The sequence below is a fragment of the Amblyomma mixtum genome, chromosome 5 (genome assembly GCF_055824585.1).
Source record: "Amblyomma mixtum isolate Tamu chromosome 5, ASM5582458v1, whole genome shotgun sequence".
NCBI classification, from domain to species: Eukaryota; Metazoa; Arthropoda; class Arachnida; order Ixodida; family Ixodidae; genus Amblyomma; species Amblyomma mixtum.
The window spans coordinates 63,654,177-63,675,149 of record NC_143016.1 but is presented as its reverse complement, the minus strand read 5'-3'; the positions used below and the strand labels follow the sequence as shown (position 1 = coordinate 63,675,149).

The window sequence follows — 20,973 nt, the reverse complement described above, 5'->3', positions numbered from 1 at the left end:
TGGCCTGAGTCGCTCACGCGCTCAATATTATGGCCCGTGCTCAGGTCCCCGGCAGAATATCTACATATTTCCAGAAACTCCCATCTGATGATTTGGAACTTCAGTAATTGTTCAAGCACTACATAAATCGTATAACATTTTTATCGGCAGTTTCCGCGTATCCTCGACACGCCCAGCTGCCTAATTACAAGCTGCAAGTACATCCGCTGGTGCGAGGTAAAATGATCAGTCAGTTCCACGCAAGTCTTGACGAAAATTTTATTTGCTGCCCATAGTTATTCCAGTGCAAAGTGACAGCTTGGGCCAGCCCGGCTACCGGGCTTCACAGAGCAGAAAGATCTTAAAATCACGGAAACAACATACTATATGACCAACAGGCTAGGCAATGCGCTCAAGTTTGGTCGCGGACCCGCGTACGCACAGAGAGGACCGATCAAAGCTGCAGTAACATCTAATAAACAAAAAACTAGGTCATCAATCTTCCAGTACTACACTGCGTAAATATTTCGAACCGTAGTAGAAAGAACAATACAAATTGCGTCCGCAGTCGGAACCTGGCTCACCTGTCAAGATGACGTGCTTCCCTTTGAGGACATCCGCCACGTCACGCACCGTGAGGACAGCACCTCCTTCCATCGTGTCATCTGGAGCAGGAAGACAGAACCAAACGGAAAGACGTCAGCAAGGCGAGGGTTTACGCAGCTCGCTGGAGTTTTTTTTTGACGTCTGACGCGGACTATGTCAGACTATGTCCCGGCACAAAACCACCCGTGACCTGTCTCATAGGAAACCTAGCAAGGACAGGGAGAGCTTCTGCCAGCGGCCGCGAGTGTTCAGCACGAATGACAGGTCCAAACTTGCCCGCCACCAACAATCGACGCCATGCGCGTCTGAAGAGTTCAACACAGGGGTGGGCGCGAACACGATTTCAGGCTCAGCTGCGCAACTGAGGGGAGGAAAGGGTGGACGGGCGGCCGGCCGAGACGCATAGTAGGCGTCAGTCAGAGACGCCGGCGAGCGGGCTCGAACAAAAGACGAGCTCCATCGAGAAGCCGCCTCCGAGAAAGGCCTCGACACCAATACGGCACAGAGCGGCTGCATGCCAAAGGCGCGGTAGCGCGCGCGCGCCGCATGGCCGTCTATTCACAGCCAAGAGTGTTCGAGCCGGGACGCGGAATCGAGAAACAGCCGCGACAGTCCGAAAAATTACACACTGCTTGACACACTCTCATCCCGTAAACGTTAATTTCAGTTATTGTTGTCTCCGTATACACAACACGACGACAACAGAGAGCACGACTGTCTCTCTGCATGACAACCTCACGCATGCTTAAAAATGCGCCGACGGCGCGCGAGATTCGCCACAAACGCGACTGGATTAAGGAGTATTATAAACTGACAGTGTTTTAAATTTCACTGTTCCCTATATCTTTAAACTGGGAACATAGCTTTTAAAATTGTTATCGCCTTTAAATGGCAGTAGCGCACAGGCGCAAGTGGCAAAAGTATTTGTCGTGATACAAGTATTTGTACTTGTATCAACTAGCCCAAGCAGCACTCGTCCAACAACCCATCTTCGCCAGTGCCGGAGCTAAGTCGTGCCTGGTTATGCCTAAACGTACGCAGATAATTTCAAAACCGCTGACGTTGATGAACCGATGGCGTCCAATGTGTGTCGAGAAAGGCGCAATAAAGACGAGATTGCGCACATGCGCCCTCATCAGTTTCCGGTATAAAATTATTCAGACTTTGCGAAAATTGCGTTGGTAATATACGACCGTTGGGGATACATCAGCACTTTACAAAGTATAATATTCTGATGGTAGATCAAGTATATTACATTCAATCACTGCAATGAAGTCATAAATATAGTCCACATACCGCGCAAGTGAACGGTTGTACGATATGCACAAGTGGTTATGGCGCTCGGCTGTTGACCCAAAAGACGCGGGTTCAAAATTCTATACGCCCGTGTGCTGTGCGATGTCAGTGCGGTCGAACTTTCCGGAGCCCTTCACTACGGCGTCCCTCATAGCCTGAGTCACTTCGAGACGTTAAACCCCCATAAACTAATTCATAAACCAAGGCCTAATATGTGCGAAATATGAGACAACTATGAGAAGCAAGCACTGAATTATTAAAAGATTAATAAATAAATAGCGAGAGCTACAACACGCTAAAATAACGCCCGATTAGTATGTCTTATGGATTGGCTGCTCATGTGGAACATCTTTTGTCGTCGTTGAGCACTCGTCTTATATGTGTATGGCTTGTCGCCTTGAGCAGTAAGGGGGCAGAGGCCCTGTCAGGCATCCTACACGGAAAGAATCCGTGAAAAGAAAAAACAAGTTTCAAACTAAAACGCTCAACAATAAAACTTATAGACGATCATGTTTACTCTTAACAACTTTAAATACAATTATTTTTTGATGAAGGGTTTCTTTTTGGCGACATTTTACGGGTAAAATCATAAACGTGCGCTATAAGACTGGACATATGGGAAGTTCTAGGTCCGACATGGTGAGGATCTTTAACGCGCACCGAAAACCAGTACTTGGTCATGTTTTCAATTTCGCTTCAATAAAATTACTGCAGAAAATACTGCAGGAGATACTGGGTCCGATCCGCGGTGCCGCCGGGTACCCACCGGTTTTATAATGGGTAAAAGAATTCCCCTGGCCAGATGCTCGGATTTTCTGGGGTGAAATGCTTGAGAAAAGGGTCCTCGACCAAACAATCACACTAGATTGTTTCCTCAAAAATTGAAGTTTTCCCTCTGGCGAAACTTCAGTTACTGCTGGAGGAGACACCCAGTTATTATCACAGGCATGCCTCTGGTTCGTTAGTATACGTCAATCACATATGCGTAAGCATGCCAAAACGGACTCGTCGCGTGTCAGATACCGCGCGTGCTTCGGAGCTCCCGCAGCCGTACGCGCGGAAGAACCCCAGCAGCTTCGCTGCTCAGCAAACAAGCGCAGCGGAAGAAAAGAAGAAGGAAGAAAACGCGGAAGAGGCCCCCGCGTTTCCGGAACGAAACGTTACACAATGGATCGCCCATCTGGCTCGCCGCGAGAAGACCGCAACTGCACGCTCCACCGCGCCTATATATGCGCTATACACCACCGTGCCTTATACGCCTCACGAACACGCAGACACGACGCACCCGCATACGCGGCCCCATCTCGAAGCACGCACACACACTGATAGGCAGACACGACCGGGCACAAATGGAATTCCCGCTGTACATATGGACGGTGCGCGAATTCGCCCGTTCTCGATGGCAGCAGCGGTGGCACGTATTCGGCCACATGGAGGGTCCCGCGGCTGCATCTCTGTCTATCTATCCACCCCTCTTTCCACCGCCGCCCTAGCCAGAGTGCTGGCGATCCATTGTGACTACAGGAACGGCGCCGATGGACCGAGACCCGCGACGAGGTCGCTCCGACCGCCGACCCGAACCGACGGAATGACCCAGTCGCATGCCCTACGTGTTCCACCTGTGCGTGGAAGGCGTGCATGCGTACACGAGGTTGCAAGCGTGAACGCCGTCAAATCAATATGTGCACGGAAGGCCAGAGGGGGGCACCGTGCGTGCAAAGGTCTGTGGGGGAAGACGAATGCCCTCACCGACTCCCCCGCATGATGTTCCGACGCGGTCGTATACACCGGAAGAGACAAAGGCGAGCTACAGTGGCGGATTTTACCCTGAGCGGAGTGCGTAGGAAGAGGTCACTACTAAATGCTCCGAGGAAGGGCATATACGTTGCAGGAAGAAGCAAGTTGAAGGGCACGGAGCGGAGAGCGCTAAGGCCGAGGAAAACAGGGTCTGTTGCATCAAACTGGTCACGACCACAGGAAGCGAGCATGTAAGTCGAGAGATAAAACACATCAACAGAGAGGAATGGTTACAGGAAAAATAACAGCTCTGGCCGTGAGCACGGTGATCACTGCACGAATATTGAACAAGCGGTCAAGGTTACTACAACGTTGGCGTTCCACTCAGCTTGGCATTTCGGTGACGAATGGTGGGCGGATGGGGGAAAAAAGCTTGCGTAAAAACATCGAACATGCTATGAAGGGTGCTTCTGTGCACGACTCCCGATTAATTTAGACCCCTGGCGTTCTTTAACGATCACTGACGTGGAACAGCACAAGGCAGTTTTGCATTTCACCCCGACTGAAATCCCGCGACCCTGGCCTTGGAAGCCGTAGCTCACAGCTATGGCGAAGGCACATCCAACAGGTGCTCGATGACAGCCCAGAGAAACAAATTAAAATATACATCGCAGACGTGTAAATCCATTCGTTAAAGCAAGTGGCAGGCGGGGGCATAGCGCGCGCACAGTCCGGGATGCCTGTATGGGGTCACAGCTATTATAATTCGTCTCGCCTTCGATTACTGATAACACGTGATCGAATGACTTGAAAACTTGAACAGAAAAATCAATCGGACGTTTGCGGTGCATGAACCGTACCTGGAGGTCAGAGATACTTCCTTGATTGTTGATTTTGAACACAAGCACAGGTTTTTGCCCGAGGTTCGGTACTGCACTGGACAGGTTCCGCGTGCTTGTAAAATGCACTCCTTCTTTGTGGCTCAAGTTTACTGTAAAACTGCCATACTAATCTTTACCGCAAAAACGAGAGGAAGTGCCAAAAGAACATACCCACATAGACGAAAGCAAAAACATCCTTCGGCAATCGTTGGCTCACCTGACGTTAGCAAGAGAACAAACTTGCCGTGACGCACGAGCGTCGTAAACAAAAGCGCAGGCGGAGGTAAAAATTGCAGTGTGCGACGAATCTGCAAACCGCAGGGGCGTTGTGAAGAATAGAACGGGATACGCGCCTGGGATGAAAAGTAGACATTTGAGGGTATATGGGAAGGATCCCGGTTCACATCACGTGGCCTGGGCCCGAGTTCCCAGAACCAAGCTTCGCTGGCAGCCGAGTCAGCTTGACCCCCCCCCCCCCCCCCCCCCTTCCCCCAGATGCCAAGAGGTGCAGGGGTATAATGTTTTCAAGAAAAGACTGCAGGGTGCTGGGGGGTCGCTTGGTTTTTTCGAAGCAGCGGCTTCCAAAGCGATGCTGAAATGCTGCTTTGTTTGTTACATTTTTGCTGGTAGCTTATTTTTTTAATTTGCTGAGGAGAACACGAGAGGCTGTTTGGTGTCAGACAATTCTTGGCTGGCCGGCTGTTGTCTAGGACCGCAAAGTTGGAGATGATAAGCCCGATGCATAAATGTTGAAAGCAGGGGGCTGGAAGTGAAGTTCGAGTTTGCAAGTCATTGCTGGAGATGTGCGATGTAAGTTAGAGCATATTTTTCGTTGCATTAAAAAAAAGTGTGGATCTTCCCCAGTTCCACCCCTCCCTTTTCTTTTGGCAGGTAACCGGCCACATGATCTCTCACAGGAATGGCGGAACGTGAGAATATTTGCTCAAGTGTTCTAAAAAAATGTTTGAACGTACTGTTTTTCTCTTAGAGTTGACGTTTCGGTTGTCGCGCACTGTGACGTGAAAAGATGAACATTTCAAAATTCACACCATAAAAAAAGCGCCGCTTTCGCTGCTCCGTTGTCTGCAATGAGACATTGTTTAGGGCAGTCCTGTGCACTATACTCTGACGTCTCAGTCAGCGGAAAGCGAAACTCTGCAAAAAAAGTAGGTGCTGTAGTAAATTATCTGTACTAGGCATACCTTCTCCGGAAGTGTCGTTCCACAGGCGCTGCACACAGTTATCGCCAAGGAAAAGAGCCTGAAAAATTTTTGTTTACGGTCCTTAATCTCTTGAAAACGACCTTTTAAATGACCAAGTTTGCGGAAAACATGTGCAACACGGTGAAGTTCCGCCTAACAAAGTATATCGTTCTCGCCTTCGCCGACAATTTGTAACAAAACGGGGAAAAAAACTCTCTCCCTTTCATCACCACCTACCAGAGGGGGAGAACTCGCGACGAACCTTTCCCACATCAATTTATTCAATTATTCAATTCCTCGAAACTGTACAGCAATGCATGCTTCCGTGCTGACTCAAATTATTGACTGCCGAATCACGGCCGCGAGCGCGCGCTGTATCACTCGTCAGACCCACTGGCTGAGACCAGTCGGTGCGAACGAATCTCTTTCGACGTCTCTAAACCAGTGTTTACCACCTCCTCTTCTTCCCAATTCCGGGCCAAATTACACGACGCGGCCGAAAAGAGGAGGAGAAGGACGATGGAAGTGGGTGACCGGAGACCTCGCCAGTGGCCGGCCGCGATTCATTGCATCATCGCCGCGGCGGCGTAGCCGGCGGTCGCGGCTACGGAGTCCGAAGGGTGAGGTGCCTCGGCAAACCATTTTTTCGAATACGAAGGTGGGGGAAGTCGCGGAACCTTCCTGCGCATTCGGGGCACGCTCGGAATGACCCTGACCATTATGGATCGGCCGCGCCGGTTACGAAGCCAGCGCCGCCGATCAGTACAGCGGTGCGGCGCCCTTTCTTCGCCCATCCTCCTTTCCCGCACACGAGAGTTTGGAACAGCGCGCTCTCTCGTGCCGAAAGTGTGCGCCGATTGGAGGAAGGTTCGTCCGCGTGGCCGGTCGAACACAGATATCGGCAGGTCAGCGCGCTCGGTAACACACACACATACACGCCCACACCCGCGGAACCAGTTGCGACCGCTCAAATCGCGGTTTCAGTTTCACGGCCGCTGCTCTGCAGACGTTCGGCACAACGAATGGATTGCTGCGGAATATGGTGCCGGAATGAGTGAGCGGTGCAGTTTCACGTAATGCGCTTCATTTAATAGAGAGAGGTAGCTTACTTTGCAAGGGGTGCGGAGAGGTATACGCGGGAAAGTTACTGATGATGTATTCGTGTAAGACTGTAGTTCTCTGTTAACGAGAACGTATTTGTGGAAGTTTTAGTTACACGTTTTAAAGTATGCAAGCTATGCGGCACACCGTAAGGAGTTACAAATTGATTCAAATTACTTTAAAGGTCTTCACATGCACCGAAAATTCAGCGCTGTCAGTCAATCGATCAGTCGGTCGATAGATCAATAAATCGGTGAGTCAGTGATCAGTCAATGGATCGGTAAGTCAATCGGTTAGTCGGTCAACCAGCATTTACACGATTTGCAAGGTACACCCTCTCTTCTACGCGATTTAATTTTATGTCAGATTAGTCAAAGCAAGACTATTTGGATAATAACAGCCATGTTTTGAAACACCCAGCAGTCTTCAAAGTTTTTGTGGGTGCGTATGACTATGCGCTTTGTCAGCATCTGTTGTAGCTGTGAATTCCAGTTCTAAAGCGACCACCACAAAATGGTCTTGGGTAAAGGTTAAAAAAAAAAAACAGCTCTGGGTAACAGTGGGTCACGGTTCGCGGCGTCCTGTTTTTAATGTCTGACAGTATTAACAGGCCAAATACATCAAAATTACACCGCTTATAAATTCATTTCATGATTAGATTCCTGTTTAGGTAGAAAGAAAAGATTTAACAACGGTCTACTTTTTGTGGCGTAGGAATTCTGTTCGGCGGTACTGAATGTGGGCGGCGGAGCTTCACTTCAGACTTGAGTTGCATCCGCTCATTGTCCTCTAAGCTTCAATGCATTTCACTGCGCTTCGGTACCTGAGTGCACCTATATCGTCTCCCATTCATTATTTTTTTTTTTTTCTACGACTGAAACCACCTGGGGAAAAACGGCACGCGCAGCTTTGTCGATTGGCCCCTCCCGTTCTTTTTTTTTTTCTCAGACGCAGCACAATGTAATTAGTTACGCTGCTGGATAAAAAACAAAAAATTCGACGAGAAAACGAAGCAAGAGGGTGACAACTTTCTGGCAACGCAGCTATTCGGAGAAGACCATTTTTGCTTCTAAAGCCGAGCCAGCTCACCGTAAATACTCTGCATGTACACTACTGTCTTGTCGACGAAAACGAAATAACTAAAACAAGAACACTAACCACCAACCGTTTGGTTCGCGCTGCCCGCTTTTGTTGGCTATATTACTCCACAGCCCCGAAGCAACGAAACGCGAAGCACTTTCGCTCGAGAGCACGTGAACAGGCTCCAAAAGAAGCAGTTCACTCCAACCGCCTATTTTTACCCTATTATATCGTTTCTCCAGGCTACTGCTGCTGCTGCTTATATGCCTTACCTACCGGTTAGCCGCGAAGCGAAGGGCCTTGCCTTCTCGAGCACCCTTTCCAATTCCTTCCTGTACCTGTCAGACAGTGCATGCGGGCTTCTTTCGCCTGCTGCTGTCGCCGAGGAGTTTCCTGAATCCATTGCAGAACGCAGGGAGGCCAGGTTCCTCAGCAGCAGCAGCAGCAAAAACGCGCCTCCCCTACCCTCACCAGTGCGCCAGCTGCAACGCCCTCTATTTCCAGGAATAAACGCGTAAGCACGCAAAACAGCGTAGGCGGTCCTATTTGCGCCGGCGGCTAATGAGCGCCGGGCGAACCGGTCTATAACGAGAACGTTAAGTGCAAGAAATTTGCTTTCTTCCGTTTTAACAAAAAGTGCCGAGATAACGATCGCGCTTACTTTTTTCAAGCCGGAATTGGCAAGAGGATCGTAGATGGTAGATATATAGGACGCTGTGGCAGTGCTTTAACTATATTTGTGTTACATACTGCCTTTACCTTATTCCGCGCAGCGTGCAGCTTTGCCGTACCTCCCCCACCCCCCTTTCTTGCTTCTTTTTCAACCTTCCTTTCCTTCCTTTTTTTTAAGCCTCCCCGACATTGTTTTTAATGAGAACACTGTATAAAGTCTTGCTTAGGTCCTTACTTCCGGAGCCCCGAACGATGCGCACGCTATGATGTTGACGCAGGCAGTATATGTTTGCGCTGGGTGTACGCCTCCAGCCATATAGTATACAAACCTGCAGCGCTCGGCACACTTTTACTCCACACCGGAAAGGAGCAATTTCGGGTAACGTTAATACTAGCGGAATTTAAGAGCAATTTCCCTTAATTCCACAGCGGCCGCCTCTGTAGCTTACTTTGTTCCTGTTTCACGTGATTATGCACTGAAAAGCAGAGGGAGCTAGCACCAAAGGACGTATACCTCACCCTGTCTTCGCCTTCGAATCACGCTTGCGAATAGGATGCGGAAATAAAATCGAGGAAAATAAATTTCGAGTCAGTTTATTTAACATGCAAACTCCGAGAACAAACGGTGTAGTCTACGAGCTGATGAGTTACGAATGAACAGAATAAAAGAGCGAAGAGTAAACCATACCGTTTACCAAGTTGGCGAGGTAAACAAAAAAAAATATACTTGATGGTGCCTCAATTTTTTTTTATTTTTGCATTCTCAATAAAACGGGGCGCCGTCAGAGAATGCGCTAAGGCCAGCTGAATATGTGGACTTACGCTTGTACACCGTAGACAAAGAAATAACCAGCGGCGGCCACTTAGCGGTAACAACCGGGTATAAAAACGCGCAGGCCGGTTCCACCGCCAGCGCACGAGTAATTGCTGTGCCACGAATAGCCGAAATGCATTCGACCGCTACGTCAAGCGGAGGTCAAGCGTTTCGTAACACGCTAGTTAAGCCCTCAGGGCTATAGGTGACAGCCAGTAAAAGAGCAAGTAAAAAAAGAAAAGGCCTCAATAACAAGTCGGACGCCATCAACGGTGGTTACAGGGCTTCCAACGCTGAGTGCACTGCAACAAGCTCTTAATTTTTTTTTTCTTTCAACCTGTTGAGTTCCTCGTGTGATTCGGTTTTTCACATCGGTTTTCTTAGGCGAGCTGATATTCTGACCGCGTTAAATTCGTTTTTACGTGTTGCAAACAAAAGCGCAACGTTCTTGGCCTCCTCGCATCCAACACCATCCCCTCGCCCAACCGCCAGTCTGCTTCCTGGCCAAGCGACCAGACATGCCTCTCTCAGTCCAAGTGCTTATTCCCCCTTGGACTGGCGGCAAGCCTGACGAACGACCAATCAGACGATGCGATGGATTGGAACTAGTTGCCCCAAGATGTGCCACGATTAGCGGAAATTATCGCTTTTTTCTTGCTGCTACTGTGGTTTTGTGTGCAATGTGTAATTATCGCAAAATTAATTTTTCTCGAATTTGAGGTGCGCTCTCCTGCAATTTCTAGACCCTGTGGCGCGTGTTTATCGTACAATAGACGATATGCGAAATGCGCAGCGCCATCTCTCGGCGCTCCGAGAACTAAGTCCTCCATGTTGGTACGGTACAGAAAACGAAACCGCTGCCCAGCGTTGGGTTAAAACGTCTGCGCTTCGTTTGAAAAGTAAAATGCCGATGCAGTGTTGCGCTACCCTCTCCACTGTGAAATGACACTACGATGCGTGCCAGAACTAGGTGCGTTCCAGCTTTTCGCTTTTCTATTTTTTTTTACTCCGTTCCAACGTTTTAGTAACACAAAACGGCATGCGAGGTATCATGTGTCAGCACGCGGATCAGTGCGCAGCTTTCGCTTTCTGCGCTGATTTTTGACAAATCTCTCGAGGTGATTTGCGTTTAAATTAAGATAAGGACCATAGCCTTTGTTGTCTCTGATCAAAATTAGAAGCCGATTTCGTGCATTTATCAACTCTCCGGTCGGGCGTGAATATATATAGACGCATACTTGAACAACGTAATAGAGAAGGTAATTTTTTTGAGCGGGCCAATCGCTCGTGCCGTGGCGAAATAAGTTAACTCGATGAACCATATGCCGATTACTGCTCAGTTTGCTAAGTGTTCAGTTAAGTTTTTCCCGAGTTCAATTAGTTTTAGAAGGGCGAGCAAACTCTCTGGACCATACGCATATGTTATGAGCGTTAAGGAGTCTTTGTGAAGCAGTAGACCCTACGTATAAAAACTGAGGTGCGAATGCTTTATTCCTTGAGGATTCCTATACCTTCGATATCTGCAGCGACGAAAATCTAAAAAAAAAGAAGCGAATAATATAGCTACTTTATTATGAAGGAGGGACGCATTTCTAAGCTAGAAAGTACATGCAACAGTGTTCTAAAAATGCTTCAGGCCATCAGATTTTATTATCGTTGTGGCAAGCTCCAACAGCTTGCTTCGCAACAAAGCCATTTGTCCAAGTTTGGGAGTAAGCTAATTAAGTTTCGGAAGCAAGCGAACATGCTAATTTCGTCCCTGCACACACAGCTTGACCAGCGTATCGAGTCTGTGCATGCACCTACAGCTGTAGCATCTTTCTCTAATCAAGCCGCCGCGGTGGCTCAGTGCTTATCTGCAAAACAAAACAAAAAAAAAAGCTGCGTCTTTGCTTACAATATTTTGAATTATATGTGCATGCCTACTTTCCTCTTGTTAATGTCGACTGACTGCGTCTTAAGCAGGACGCGGTTTCAACGAATTGTGGCGAAAATCAACGGACGCCGGGCTCTGAAACGGTGACGTTGAAAACCGCGGATGCGCATTGCACATTACAGTAAAGAAATCGAATTACGCAGCTGGTCGAGGATCTTGTGTGATTATACTGCAATGCACGAAGCTCCTGGCGTCGGCGCGAACGAAAGTTCGCGCCGACGCCACTGTCACTGTCACAAAGTTTGTCAACACACGTGCGCAGGCTCAGCGCAAAATAACCGCTCGCTACCCTACCAGATGAATTCGCGTCCACCTGGGAATAAAATAGCCATGATAATGCGTGATGCTTGAACTGGTGCTTTAATGCGAGCATTAAAACGACAACAGCACACGGTCACGGTTCGACTTTCCAACGCACTTTCGAGTGCCGATTATTGCGATCATCAGCGCCAGACTTCAAGCGAAGCTGAGGACGCGGTAGGAGTAAGCTGGCGCTTATTGAAAGCACCTACATTTGGTCAAAGATCAGCTGTGAAAACAACGCAGCAGCTGAAGCTTGCCTGTTCAAATTCCACTCGCAAGAAGAAAGTACGCATAGCAAACGATGCACCAGCTCGACGAGCTCGACCGAGCCAAGATGGAAACCGGAAGTTGTGGGCGCGGTGTTGCCAGACCACCAAGCAATTTCGCATATCGTCTATTGTTGCTCTGTATGTGTATGGTTCGTTCTAGCCTTGTTTTTTTTTTCGTGCACATGACTATTCATCTCTACTTATTCTGTTCTCCTGCCTGTAATGCCATTTATGGCGCTGTGGGTACTGTCATAAATTAATAAACAGTCCCCGAACAGTTCTACGGAGATATATAACAATTTTAGTGTCTTTCGTGATTTTAGCAGTTCGCTATAACCGCAAGGTAATATTGCACCTAAATTCCGGAACTAGACTGTACAAAGTACTGCACACAGTTAGAAGCAGAATATACACACGAGGAATCACATAGCCTATTGCAACTGCTGCGGCAAATCTGAGTCAGTGGCGCTGAAACCCGGAAAAGACAAGCTCTAATGCGTTAGTGGTGCCAAGAAAAATTTTCTTCCCGCAAGAAGCCCATTAAGTGGGAACGCTGACGGTGATTTGCGTGACTCGGGGTTCTCGCACAATGTATACTATATACGTTAGCAGCATCACGCTTCACTGCGACTTGGCAGGTAAAAAAATCATTGGAGCGTGCGGCCACGCGGCGTTAACCGAGCTGAGTACCAACTCCCAAATCCGGCTGCGCGTTCGCTTTCTGGCCTAAAATCCACGCTGACGTCTCGCACGTGTCATTCAATGCCGTTTTCCTCTTCGCTTCGTCTTCTTGCGTGATTGCAACTTCGCACAAGCTTCCTTTCTATTTGCCCTCGTTCCTGCGGTTACGCCCTCAGCCTTCTAAAGTCATTTACTCCCAGGAAGGTTGCACTGGCAGAGCCAACGTCGTCTTCCCATCCAGCCAGTACGCAGCTCGCTTCAACGCGATCAAGCGTCGCACGTTAACTTTTTTTTTTTATAGTTACAATCAAGAATACACCAAGACCACTATCCACCTTGTCACGCACTGTCATTTTCTGCTGTTTTTCCGACATGCCATATAGTATGTCAAGGAATGTTTGAAACTATATGACTAACTTGGCGGATGACTCAAAAAGTGAATCAAACTACCATGATCAGGACATTTTTAACTTGGCGTGTGACTTAGAAAGGGAATCAAGCTACCATGATCCAGGCACTTTATTGTTCCTCGCAGCCGCTGAAAAGGCTAAACGCAGAATCGTTTTAAATATGTTGGCCTTATTGTCCACCTCAATGCAGTTTTACGCGCCAAAGCTACACATGACGAAGCATGCCACTGTAGCAGAGTCTGATTAATTTAAACAAAAAAACCCTGCCGACTTTCCCAAGATTTCTTAGTGCGAAGGTGGTATTCGAACATCGGTGAGCTGTTGTGGCAGGAGGAGAGAGTGGAACACCGAGGACACAAAGGAAGGAACGCAGATGCCAACAGCATACATGCCATCAGCATACATGCCATCAGCATACATGCCATCAGCATACATGCCATCAGCATACATGCCATCAGCATACATGCCATCAGCATACATGCCATCAGCATACATGCCATCTTCGGACAGAGCTGCCAGCAAACGGCGAAGCGCTGAGCTATAGAAGCATGGAACACAAGGCCTTCAGCACTACGAGCCGTCATGGATGCCTCCTGAGCAGTTTCAACTACCTGCGGTTATTTGACGTTCATAGTGCGATCTCAATGCACACGCTCCATGATGTGGGAGGTGTTGGGTTCGATCTCCAGTGCCGCCGGTTACCGAACGGTATTACAATGGTTACCAGCTTTCTCCTGGCCTGCTGCTCAGCTTATTTAAGGTGAAACGCTTGGAAAACCGGTCTCTGACCAACCTCAAGTAGACGAAGACACCTTGTGCAGTGGCCCTTTTTGGCCACAGATGCCCTTTGCGCCATAAAAATTCATCATCATCATCATCATCAATTTTTGTTTGTTTCTCGACCTTTCCCTCATACATCTCGCACCGACTAAAATGCGACCTGAACTGACACTCGTGAGCTCACGGCCGCTGTACACGTTGGCCATGCTGACCGGCACACCACGTGACTGTAAGCGCAGCAAAGACGCCAACGCCGTCGTCGATGAGGCCGCAGCCATCGACCTGGGCTCAGCACCGTGCAGGAGGGGGAGCGGGGGGGGGGGGGGGGGGAGATATGGCAATTCGTGCCAGCACTCGTCGCCACGCTCTTGCGGAACACTGCTCGGTGAGGGAGGGTGAAGGGGTGCGCGGAATAGAGACGATTAGCATCGACCTGCCGCCCTGCCAATATCAGACGCCCTGCGCCGGCGCCACGTGCCGACCCATAATGCGACGGAGCCCGGGGTTATTGTTTTGCTGACGCTCAAACCGCAAACGGCGGGGCCTGGATACAAAACGCCGCAATAACCGAGCGACAAAAACGTGCGCCTGTGCGCATGTGAACGGAAAGAATGTCGCCACTGTAATGCTCTCTCCTTTCCACCCTCATTTTTTTTTTGCCTTGTGTATTTCTCTTGAGCTTAGAAAGACCAGTTTTGAATAAAGGAGGAAAAGTGAAAGTATTTCTTTTTCGTTCCTAGCTCTCCTTCCTTTGCCCTCATTTTTTTTCCCCAATGCGCCGGGAGCTGCGCATTAGGCCACGCGCTATTGTTCGCTTGTTTTCGAAGACCACCGCAATCGACCCCCACTTTGCATATAATCAGCGGGCCCTTCTCTTTGATAGCTTAGGCGGTGTTTTTTTTTTTTCGCTTATCGCCGACTCTCTCTGCCTGTAAGAATTTCAGAATTTAATCGTGCGCCCATGTGTGCGTGCGTGCGTGTACAAACTGCAGATTGCAAGCGAAGGACACGAAATATTGCAATGACACACGACGCAGTATACGCAAGGCGGTCTATATAGGATACAATAGAATTAATTATTTCGCAAATTGGTGGAGCTCAGGAGAACTTTTCCGACTGTTAAGGAGTTGTGAAGCTTTTTTCCGTCTTCTTCATTGGTCCTGCGCCATACACGTTCTCTCCTCCCTGCGTTCCGCAGCCGCACTCAACGCTGTTCTTAAACGAAAGCCGACGTGCAGTTTTACATATATACCTGCTGGAACGAAGAAGGAAAGGTGGAACGAAAGAATCAGAACGTGATATCGGCCTCCTTGCAGTCTTAACGACGCTTAGTAAATGCCGTCAAGGCTACAAGCTTCAAAAAGTCTTTGCAACATCACAGCAATAAAACTACAGCGGCTGGCAATACGACCGACAGGTTTCGTTAATAGATAGATCTAGCATACCAGAGACGTATACTAGAGCAGACACGCATACCGGTTTCCCGGGCGCCTTCTGCGCACGCGCAGTGGAAAGGGCGGACCAAGTGGAGCTTCCCCGCATGCACAGCCAGCGCTCGGAAATACGGTATACCTCTCCGCTACGCTGAGCCTCTAACAACAGAAGAGATGTGCAATTACGTCACTAATTTTCACCCGCTTTACTCACCCGCCCACAGAGATTTCGTGGGGGCTGGAATCATGTTTTACGATTAGAAGAAAAGACAGCGCTTAAGTGAATACGAGACGAACTAATATATGATAAAGTTCAATTCGTTTCTTGTCTCGTCTCCGCGCGAAAGTTAGGTTTTCTTATCAAATATGAACCACCAATTTCCCGAACTTATTCCGTTCTGACGTTTCACAAAGACAGTGTAATCTTAAAACGCTTCAGAGTCCATATCAATGTTTTTGTGGTGTTATATATGAAAGCTGCGGTGCTACGGTAGCTTGTGCGTAATATTTGGCACCCCTCAAAAGAACCAAGACTGGCAACATGCAGCAAGTAAATCTGTCAGATCGTCGATTAGACGCACCTAGTTGTTAACAAATAGGCTAACCATGCACATAGCCGCAAACTAACACCAACTGCGACTCAACTGCGACTCACCTGCGCCGTTAGCTACATATTGTTTCTATTAATAAGCAGTATAAGTTTTACACCCGCGGACCAGACCCATCGAGTCGGAGAATGATGAAAACAGAAAAAAAGGAGCAATGATCTTGTTGCACGCCTCCATTTTGAAAAAATGTGAACAGTGAAGTTTCCTTGCGTGAATCGGATCAACAAGGTCACATGGCAAAGCCGCGCTTTTTTAATAGAACTATCATCGACGGCCCGGCCGGTCCCGTCCATCTATCATTTTCCCTGCTTCCAAGAGCAGCGAGCGCGGTCGGGGTGGGGCTTCGCGAGATAAAAGGCGCTCTTCGCAACAGCAGCGTTTCCGTCCGCCGTCACGCACAGGTACTGCGGGCGGTCGATGCTATTTGGCATGAACGGTGACAATCAACGAAAAGAACAAGAAACGTTTTGTGCCATTACAATGTAATGTATAGAAGGACATGTCATTTGTAACACGCATCATTTAGACGAGCGAGAAAAGAAATGTGACAATCGATTAATAGCATCCCGAGGAAACAAATCAAATAGGATTCGTGCACGTCAACTCTTTGGGGTTGGCAGAGTTTCACTTACAGCTTCGGACCGATCAGGGAAAAAACAATTACTATCGATTAATTTATGTCAGGGTTTTGATGGTCTTTCGCACTTAGGCGAGAAATGCGCTCTGTTTGGTATTACGAAAACATTAAAGGAAAGAAAAAGTACATCTTGACACGCCAAAAACCACAGTATTGAGCGCTGTCAATAACCTGAACACACTTAGGGTGCTTAACGTGTGCGGAAAAATCCCCATATGACCATATTTCCATTCTGCCTCCGTTGAAACGCGGCCGCCCCGGCAAATATCAAACCAGAGAATTAGTGCTGAAAGCATTCGTCAAGCGAATATTTTCAGTTCCTATGCACTATCCACACACAAGATCCACACACAAGTTAGTGCAGTGTCTAGGAACAATAAAAATCCCAGCGTTAAGAGCGCGGAACACAAATACTCCTCGTGCGAGGCCCAGGAGGTATTCGAAATAGACAATGAAGGTAACGTTCATAACCCTGTAGATGAATCCCGACTTCGATGCTTCTGCGTATCGTGGTTGAAACTCCGTACATCTCTTCATGTTCAGTGAACGCTGGTTTTGGCCAGCACAATCCGTGTTTTTACGTCATTGGAGGTTTTATCATACCAGAGACGTATTAGCAGAGACTTATATCGGTTTACTTGACGCCTGCTGCGCACGCGCAGTGACATGAGCGGGGCCAGGTGGCGCCACTGCGCGTGGGCAGGAGGCATCCGGTAAACCGGTGTACGTGTCCGCTAGTACGTCTCCGGTATGCTAACAACGTCTATTATCGCACGCAACGACACTCCGCCCTTTTGTTTCTTCCTCCCCCCCCCTCCCCCACAGCTACCACTCAAACCAAAGCGACGCACTTTCGGACATATACAAACGGTCAAGTGAGCATCCTCTGGAAAGACAACGGGGCTGGGACTGAGTCGAGAATGGATGACGAGGAGGAGACTCGGAGGAAGGATGCCGCAGCGGCAAGGCGGAAGCTGCTCGGCTCCTGCCAAATTATCGTGCCTCTACTGGATCAGCCGCCCCGCTGGTCCGAGGCAGTGCGAAGGGGACGCCCCTCTCCGCTCCTCCGTCCTCCACAACGCGCGATGCAAAGCCTCACACACACACACAAGCTCAGAGCGGTGGCCCTCCCGACTCCTCTTAGCACACAGAAGCCGCGCGCGGTCGCTAACGAGAGGCGCAGTTGCGGCGGCCATCGCCGCTCCCATTGTCCCAGATGCCAAAGAGAGCCGTCCTCGTCGACTCTCCTCTTTGTGGCCACTACATAAAGAAAAAGCGAGCGGCCAACCGCGCAGAAACAAAGGCGACCAGCAAAACAGACCCCCCCCCCCCCCCCCTTCCCTTTTCTCTCGGCGCGTACACACACACATGCACATGCATACAGGGCGAGCGCGTCCGTATACGCGTGGCCCCACAAAACTTCCGCAAACGGAGGCCTCCTCTTGCCGCCGCTCATCGCCGAAAGGACGTCCGGCCGCGGCACACAGGCCCCGGATCTCTCCCGCGGCGCTGCTGCCTCCGTCGGCGTGTACATGCAGTGATGCGCGAGCGGAGGCACTCGGTAGCGGCGGCAGATCTCCTCGCCTTACGCTCTCCGCAGCGTCCATTGTGCGACCCTCGGGCAATGCGCGCTGCCCTCCGACCGACGGGCAGCCTGCTGGCCGCACGACGCCGGCGGACCCTGGCCAGCGGCGATAGAGCGCGATGCCACCGCCGCATGCGCTTTGTGTGCGCGTTTGGGCGCGAGCGAGGGCTCTCCGTGTACGCCGCTATTTGCAGAGCGCCTCCTCAGTGCGTGCCGCCGGCGCGTATTACGAGATGTGTGGAAGCGGGAAACACGGTGGCGTTTTGTTGTTGTTTCGTAAGAGTCCCGTGGAACACGTTATCTCACGGGAGTTCGGGGCAGTAAACGCACCACGCCCGTTTCGCGGCGCCGAGTTTGCAGCGTTTTCAATCAGCAGAGGCGCGACGGATCGAAACGAGGAAACTGACATGCACGCAGAAAGAAGTGGGCACCACGTCGGTTGTGCTGACACCAGGCGCGGCCGTGACGAGGTAGTAGGTTGCAGTTCGGTCTCCTTTGCGCCCCGGTGGTACATGCGAAAGCGGGTAGAGAGCTCTGAGACATTCTTATGCGGCGACAAATCTTTGCATGCCTATGCTCCCCAACTGCGGTCTGCTGCTGACCAAAGGCGCTCCAAATTCGCGGAATGTTAGCAGTGGCAAATGTTAGCGCCTTCTAGTCTATGTTGCTCTTGGGGGAGTCTTGCTGTAGTCAGATGCACAGCTGAAGTCAAAACTTGTAAGGTCTCTCACTTTGCTTCATGCCTCCCTGAGAAGGCTTCGGTACTATCCTCTGGGCACAGCATCTCTGGAAGATATGTCAATTTCCTTCTAAATCATAGGCGGTATTATACAGACCCATGCTACAGTCCAAACCAGGAAGCCTGGTGCCATTTAGGCTTTTCGGAAAAATTACATATGTGCCCAGATATATAAGGGCTTAGAGGTGTGAACAGCTATGACATAAGCCGCGGTGAGAAATAACTGGACACTTTGGGATGTCCACCCTCCTGAAACAATCATTTCCTTTGCGCTCACACCAAAACATCATCACCTAGAGAGTATGATGTCGTCAATCTGTCTCGGAATCACATCTTGATTGTAAAGTCGTCATTAGTGGAGCGAATAATCCTCTGAAGAAAAGCAACAATTAGATTTCGCCTCCCTTGTGTTGTCCTATCTCAGCACTGCCAATTAGGTTGTAGCGCCCGGCGACGCTATAACGCGCAGGCGCTGCGATCGGCGTTCCCGCGACAGAAAGAAAATAAAGAACGACAGCGCGTGCTCGGAGCGCACGCCCGGCACGCGCAGTCCGGAACTAGAAGCCTGCCACGCTGGTCGTGTCTCTGTGGTGCTCCGCTGCGACCCCGCTAATTCCTCAACAGTGGTGGCCTGGCGAACCGTGCCTTCTATCGCAGCGGCGTTCCAGCATGGCGTACTGGCAGCACCCAAGTTTCGACCCGCCGCTCCCGGCGTTCCGGCCTGCAGGCGTCGGCGGGTGGTTCGCCCAACTGGAGGCTGCGATGTACCTGAACGGCATCACCATCCAGCCGTTCAAACACGAAGTCCTTTGTGACATCCTCCCGGCCGACCTCCTGCGTCGGCTCACCTACTCTGCTTTCGGCGGCCGGCCATACGATGAGCTGCGTGCGGCCGTCTTGGCGTACTTCGGCGCCTACTACGTTCCGCCGCCGCTCTACGACGCAGCGGACCCGTTTTCGCCGCCGCCAGCCTCTGGCCCTGCACCGGCCTCGCTCGCGCCCACGCCGCCTTCATCAGAATCCGGCCCGCCTCAGCAGCCCCTCGCCGCATCGCCGCCACTCCCGTCCAGCGTCTCCAGCCCGGCTGTCTCTCTCGACGCAACACCAGGTGGGATCCGCACGAGCTCCGCCTCGCTTCCTGCTCCCACTACCATCCGACCCGCGTCTCTGGCTCTGCCTCCTTGCGCTTCAGTGGCGTTGTCGCCAGAGCCTCCTGCAGCCAAGGACGACTCTGCGGCAGCAGCCGTGCCGAGGCTTCCGGCATCCCCATCTACCTCGTCACTACCGCCAACAGCTCTGCGGACCTCTGCTGTGAGGGTGCCGCCGCCACCGCAGCATATGCCACATACCAGCCCCACTACCCTGGCGACCACACCGCCTGCCCAAGAGGCCCCACCCCAAGCCCTCAGTACGATCAACTGCTTCTCGGATTCTGACCCTGGCAGCTCGACACCGCTGCAGCAAGCGTCTGCTTTGGTGCCTGACTTGAGCCACCCTCGGCACCGAATGGTCGAGCTACCCACACCGAGTAGTGCAGCAACTGTCCAACCACCAGCTGTGCCTGTTGCTGTCAGCCAGCCATCTGATGTCGCAGTCTCAGCTGCACGGCCTGTCACTGCAACAACCTTTTTGCAGCCACCTACAGCCGACCATGCTCACACGCGCATCATCCCTGGCCAACCGCTCCAGACTGTCGATCCCGCTTCACCCAAGCACCTGACAATGAGCCCCGCAACTTCCTCCACCATCGTCACGGCTCTCACCGTTGTGTCAACAGTCACACCTGTGCCAAATACTGTTACAGCTGCTGCTGTCGCAGCACAGCTGCATTCAGTCCATGGAGCTGTTTCGCCCGCTCCTGTGCTTGTGCTCGTGTACTCGGCGCGTCAGATTCCCATCGGCATCTGCTGCAACGTTCCGACACTGATGACACTTGTGCCAGCGGGCAGCACTACAGTCGATGCCGGCCCAATCATGGCCTCTCCTGCCCCGATGTCCATTGTCAGCTGGACACCCTGCATCATTCGCCCATTGCGCAGCAGCCAGGCTCGTCCACCTGAGCCCGCGCACTCCACCCGACAGCTCTTCCCGGCCCCCGACATGAACTTATCGGACCTTGTAGCGACCCCGTGGGGACACTGTTACTCCAGCCGCCTGCTTGCCTGCCGTGGCTACTCCATCTCTGCCCCGTCGGCGCGTATATTTCGACGTTCCGTCTAGGCGG

General features: G+C 50.6%; 1 protein-coding gene across 4 annotated transcripts in view; it reads right to left on the bottom strand.

Moving 5' to 3' along the window:
• Positions 1-20,973, bottom strand: part of LOC149342437 (guanine nucleotide exchange factor DBS-like) — a 245,758-nt gene that overhangs the window by 56,920 nt on the left and 167,865 nt on the right. For all 4 annotated transcript variants that reach the window (XM_089544754.1, XM_089544751.1, XM_089544753.1 and 1 more), the window contains one exon: positions 564-644. In XM_089544754.1, coding sequence (XP_089400880.1) covers positions 564-644 — 81 coding nt within the window. The remainder of the gene's footprint in view (positions 1-563; positions 645-20,973) is intronic.